Source organism: Muscardinus avellanarius (genome assembly GCF_963383645.1).
Source record: "Muscardinus avellanarius genome assembly, chromosome: 15".
Classification (NCBI taxonomy): Eukaryota; Metazoa; Chordata; class Mammalia; order Rodentia; family Gliridae; genus Muscardinus; species Muscardinus avellanarius.
In genome coordinates this window covers 63,367,962-63,373,961 of record NC_137801.1, presented here as the reverse complement: position 1 = coordinate 63,373,961, position 6,000 = coordinate 63,367,962, and the positions used below count along the sequence as shown (strand labels likewise).

General features: G+C 44.2%; 1 protein-coding gene across 1 annotated transcript in view; it reads right to left on the bottom strand.

The window, feature by feature from the left end:
* Window positions 1-928: 928 nt before the first annotated feature.
* The window catches only part of PLEK (pleckstrin), a gene marked incomplete at both ends in the record, with an annotated part of 29,487 nt that continues 24,415 nt past the window's right edge, over window positions 929-6,000 (bottom strand). Inside the window, 4 exons of the mRNA XM_080711076.1 lie at window positions 929-1,065; window positions 2,016-2,085; window positions 2,922-3,005; window positions 5,313-5,417. Coding sequence (XP_080567202.1) covers window positions 929-1,065; window positions 2,016-2,085; window positions 2,922-3,005; window positions 5,313-5,417 — 396 coding nt within the window. The remainder of the gene's footprint in view (window positions 1,066-2,015; window positions 2,086-2,921; window positions 3,006-5,312; window positions 5,418-6,000) is intronic.

Here is a 6,000-nt window from a genome sequence, read left to right as displayed (position 1 = left end):
GTGGACCTGAGTCCTTCCAGTGCTGACTTAGCCATCATCTGACCAGCTGGCCTCTGGTCCAACACTTCTGCTCTCTGCCAGTGGGGGGCACATTAGTGGTCCAGGCCCCTCACCCATGCAGGGAACCCATGTAGCCTCTTTTTCTCTGCACACCTCAAAACAAACTCATAGATTCAGGATCCCCGCCCCAATTGCAATAAATGGTAGGGAAGTGCCCCAAGAAAGAGCAAAGGGAGACCTCCCGAGATCTGGCTCAAGTAGGAGTAGACCTGTGTCCTTCAAACCTGGAAAAGTCCCCAGCTGTGCCTGCCCTCCTCAGAATACATAACCTCCCAGGCTGGAAAAGTAATAGAAGACTTGGCCCTAAAAGCCACTGTTCTCTCAGGAAGTGTCTGAGTAGGGGAGGGAAGGAAGAAGAGAGTTCCCTTTCATTCTGCTACAGGATCTTGTGGCCAAGAACAAGTTCAAAGTGGCTAACAAGACTCAAAGCAGTTTAAGCCTAGTTCTCTTAGTCCAAATGGGCAGCAGTTTCAAAGGGAATTATCTCCGGTTCTGGCACATCTGAAGACAGCTCAGGATGACTCGAGGTACTTTGGCTTTGGTAGGTATGAAAATGACAGGGTATTGTTTAAAAAAAAATAGGTAGAACCTCAGAGATCTCCTCCTTCACTTCCCTGGAGAGGTTAAGAAGCCTATCCAGGATATCCAGCCTGCTATGGGACTCGGGGGGTGCAGAAGCAGGGCAGAGGCTGCAGCAAGCAAGGTGGTGCAGGTCAACATCGTGCGGCAGGCACATGGTTAGCTACATTCAGGCACAAACTTTCCATCCTGGACCCTTCCCAGTTGAATTGTCATAGAAGTGGACAGGTCCTGGCCCAGCTTATCCGTGGGCTTCCCTCCAGAGGGAGCAGGACCAGCAGGGGCATCTTCACTTCCCAGTCCGTGAGGCCACCTGGATGGCTTTGATCCACTCGGTGCGCTCCTTGGGGGTGGCCGCTTGCAAGAAGTAATGCACTTCATCAGCCGTGATGATCTCAAAAAGGTTCTCTTCATCACTCCTCCTGCCTGGGGGAGAGAAGAAAGCTAATGGCAGCATGCTCAGCACCAGGAAGTCACCGGGCCACCCTCCTTCCACACCCAAGCCATGAAATGCCTGGCCTTTTATGTTTTTTGTTTTGGTTTGGTTTGGGTTTGGGTTTTAGTGTCCTGCAAAAATTGTGTGGTTTTCAAACACTGAAACACTATGTGATTATATATCTTAATACGTAAGAACACATGTGGTATTCATAAAGATGAGTACATATAGTATGATCATATGCGTATGTATATATTTTTAAGAAATAAGTAAATTACTCTAGGAGAAATATTTTTCCTAAGTAAGCTTAATTTTTTACCTTTGCATATCAACAATGTAATGAATAACTTCTAATAGCATTGAATAAGTACCCCTCTTCTGCTCATAATATAAACCAAGGACTGACTCTAGTATATCTGTTATACATATATGTGAGTGTATGTTTATACACACATACATACACATGTGAAACAAAACCAGACCTGCCAATACCATATATATTGTTTGAATGGTTTTTGTCAAGGCCTAAGTTAAGAGTTTTTGCTGAAAGATCAAAAGGCAATAAACTGGCCAGTTCTGTGACAAGACTTAAAGCATCCATTTCAAAGAAAAAAGCAACATGTTCTGGGTGTGGTGGTGCATGCCTATAAGTCTAGTACGTGAGAGACTGAGACAGGAGGGTTACAGATTTGAGGCCAGCGTTTGGTAACTTGGATCCTGTTTCAAAAAATTTTTTTACATGAATAAAAAGGTATGGCAGTGTAGCTCAGAGGTAGAATGCCCCTGGGTTCAATCTCCAGTGACAGATACACACACACACACACACACACACACACACACACACACACCATGGTCTTTGTTCCAAAACTCGATTGATTTGTCCATAGGTGTGGAAGGGAGTCTAAGTGATGCACCTCTCTCCCATGAAATCCATGCTTACCTTCCGAGCTGCTCTCCACTGAAGTCACCACACAGCCTCTCAAATGAACTGCTCCGAGGGGCTCTTCCCCCTAGGGCAGAGAGAAGTTGTCCATTAGGTTTCCAAAGTACAGTGTATGGATAGAACTTATCCTGTTTGGCTCAAAAATCGCACAGGCTCATTCCAGTATGCATCAGTTTTCCCAAATAAATAAGAATAGAAGGAGCCTGAATGAAATCCCTCCCAGATTCTCCATCCTCCAGTTGACTGGGGCCAGGGCGTCTGAGGACATGATGCCAGTCAATGTGGACCTCAAGAAGGAGAAGAGTGGCGGAGGAGGTGGAGAGGCTGCCACACCCGCCCCACAGAGGAAGAGCTGTGTGTTTTCAGCACCTTCGTGTCGTAGTAGAAACCTCACATGAGTGAGTGAAAGAGTTCAGCAGCATAAGAAGAGATGGGGGACCACCCTGACACACCTTTGCTCATCAGAGTTTGTTGGAAAAAAAAGCCATCTTCAATAACCAACAACCAGAACTGCTGGACTGACATAATGTACTCATCCAAGCTGGTGTGGTAGAGAAATTATCACTTTTTACATATTAAATCGTTAGTAAAATACTGGGCTAATTGCATTCCCTGAAAATATTAAGAGTATGGCTAAGAAAACATCATCTTGAGTTAACCAAATAAATTTTAATATAGTGATGGTTTATCATCTGTGCTGGCCTTGAAAGCCTAAGAATTCAGAATCTTTGCATTGAGAAATGGTAGGTAGAGATGAGATGAAGGAGAATAGAAAAAAAAAGAAGCAGGAGGGTGGAGAAAAAAGTGGAAATATCAACAGAGTAGGAAGGGGAATGAGAAGCCCAACTCATAAATACAGTGGTGTTTTCTATTTGGATGGATTTATTGACCACGAAATCTCACCCCAGCAGGGTCATAGTAGTGCAGGTAGGCAGGGTCTTCTCGCAGAATGAACTTTCTCACTTTCCAGTTTTTCCTCCTATGTCCCTGTATCCAGGAACAACACAAGAAAGGGAAAAATTAGTTTCTAGCATCACTCTGTACATACAATGCCTGGCAACAAGTCATTGCTGAAAAGGAAGGAAGGGAGGGAGGGAGGGAGGGAAAGAGAGAGGAGGAAGGAAGGATAAAACATTGACTCCAGGAGAACCAGGCCCTGACCAGGTCTTTCTCAGGGAGCTAGCACTGAGGCCAATTAATATGTTAAGTATTAGTAAGTGAAATGGCTAAATTCTATTCTGTTACTACTAAGCTTGTCTTCTAGCTATATTGTTGTGTAAGATGGTACCATGGACTACGCGTTTCTCCAGGCAATGCAAAGAATATTAAGTGGCCTAAGATGTCCTGCTTTTCAAGGAATCTTATAAATGATGTAGAGATAGAAAATAGCAAAGACCAAACAAAACAATTGGCATAGAAAATAGGTTTCCAATTACTAAAGTAAAGGCTATGTAATAGTGGACTTCAGATGTCAAGCAAAGACTTATCTATGCAGGACACACAAGATTTTAATTGGTGGAAAGACTACTGAGAACACAAAAGTTGAGGTGAAAATACACAGGCACAAGCAGACACTAATGAATAAACCCAGCCTGGCTAGAACATCGATGCAGGAGCAGCAGAGGCAGGTCTGGAAAAACAGACAGACCTGTGTCAAATTAAAGATGGGAGCTGCTGCCTTTGAGTAGGAAGTGAGAAAATTACAATTACATTTTAGAAAAATTAACGCGGCAGCAAAGTACAGAATGGACCGGCTGATTGGAATGAAGTGAAGCCGGGAGGGAGATAATAAAGTACAAAGGAGTCATTAGGGAATGATCACAACAACCGACGCTTAAAACCGGCGGGAATTGACTTTAAGTAGCAGCCATAGAAATTAGAAATGGAAATGAACTTGGCCGAACAAACATGATGAAAGCGGAATGGGATCCGGTCTTTCTCAGGGGAACTAGACACTGGCATCAGCTCGGCGGAATGGTTCGTCATGGCAGCAAGCTTCTCCGCGTTCCCCAAAACCCCCCAAGGTGCCCACCACATAGAATGAGCGCCGCACCTGCTTGTGACTGCCAGGAGAGGCGGGTTTAAAGATGGTACGGTAAACCTGTTCAGTGACTTCCCACAGAAAATTCAAATGATTTCAATAACTCCAAAGCCAAAAAGTTATTAGAAGGTACCTAGTTTCTACTCTGCCGATGCAAATTTACATACACGCATACATACATACAATTCTGTTTGCAATTTCCAGAGCACCTCATATCGACAGGCATTTGGATGAATTTTCAAACGCTTTTCATTGTGCTTATATAGAAAACAATGAATCTTGTGCGGCTTTGGCTAATAGCCTCCTTCATAAAACCAAGTGAGAGGAATTTAAAGACAGCTTTCAAAAATGGGCCCAAGTATTGTAGTGCTTTCTTTCTGACACATTTGTTAAGTTTTTAAATGGGCCCGACTCCGCCGCATATATTATATAGGAGCTGGCAGGGGTTCGAAGATAGACAAATCTATCTAAGCTTTTTCTGCATCAGAAAATGGCTCCCACATGTGGCAGACTATCTCATAAGTTTAAGTCCTACAGACCGGCTGATGGAGACATGTCTGACCTGAGGAGAGTCCGTGCTGAGGAGTGTTTCTCTACCTCTGTGAGATAGATTTGGAAATATATATATATATATATGGATCTAAGTTGTGTTTTATTTTGTTAAGCATTTGCTCAAAAAACTAATTTCCAAAGTACTTTTTTTTCTTGCCCGAAGGATGGAGCCAGAAACCCTATAGAGGCAGTCTCATGGGAGGGCAGAGAAAATCTCTGTCTACTATGTCATATCCACAGCAGCTTGTGCAATGTGTCAGCCTCCAAAAGCGTCAGCCCCCATCCTTTGCCTTAGCTGATGTTGCCCGTGAGATACAAATACTAAAGTTGCCACCTCACTTCCTCTTCAGCTGCAGACACCCATCATTGTTTCTTACGCAATTGCTGGATGACCACCATGCTGTCAGGAATCACGGAAGAGGAAGGTAACAGAAAGGATGTCAAATCCAGCCCTGGCCACCACATTCACACTGAATCACAATGTGGCCTATTGAAGCTTTTTCTGTGGTTATATCTTTCTTTTCTTCTTTTTCTTCTTAGGGACTAGGGTATAAACACACCAGCATTCTACCTCTGAGGTACATCCCCAACACTTTTTATTTTTAATCAGGGTCTCACTAAATGGCTGAGGCTGTCTCAGCCTCCCAAGTACTAGGATTACAGGTGTGTGCCACTGAGCCTGATTGGCGGTAGCCACTCACCTGCTTCAGTAAACATCCTTGCTTGATAATGACCCCTCTGAATTCTTCTTTCAGAATCACATCGTCATCGCTGGAATTCTCTTCACAGAAGAACCCACTGTCTGGCTATTGGGAAACCAAAGAGCAAGTTGGCTTCACCAATCTTGGGCGCGGTGCTAGATATACCATCTTCATCTCCCCCTCCTTCCAGCCACCAGGACGGGCTCCTCCTTTTCCTCCCAGCTACTGCACATACCTCATCTGGACTTTAAAGCTTGTTCTTGCTTTCCCTGCCCCTTTCTTGTTTCCACTGAGATGTGATTTTATATCATCCTTTCAATTTCGGAGACTCCCCAAGGTGTATTTTAAGTCTACTCCAATTTTCCTTTCCTTGCACATTGGTGCCTTCAAGTTTTCCTTCTCTTGGGACCTCATGGCAACATCCTTAAAATCAGGGTGACTAAAGTATAGGACATCACATAGCACCCCACCTCCATCATGACCTCAGCCCCTTGTTCTACGTGGAGAAGACCAAGATCCTGTGCCCAGCCTCAACCCCAAGGTCAGGAGGGAACTGGGGCCGGCTGGGCTTTAAGGGAGTGCTAAGTCATACAGACAAGAGAAGTCACTCTGATTGGCTACTTTTAGAATCCCACATTTAAATGGCTATAAATAGCCATATCAGAGGTCTGGGGGAAAAAATAGTAAC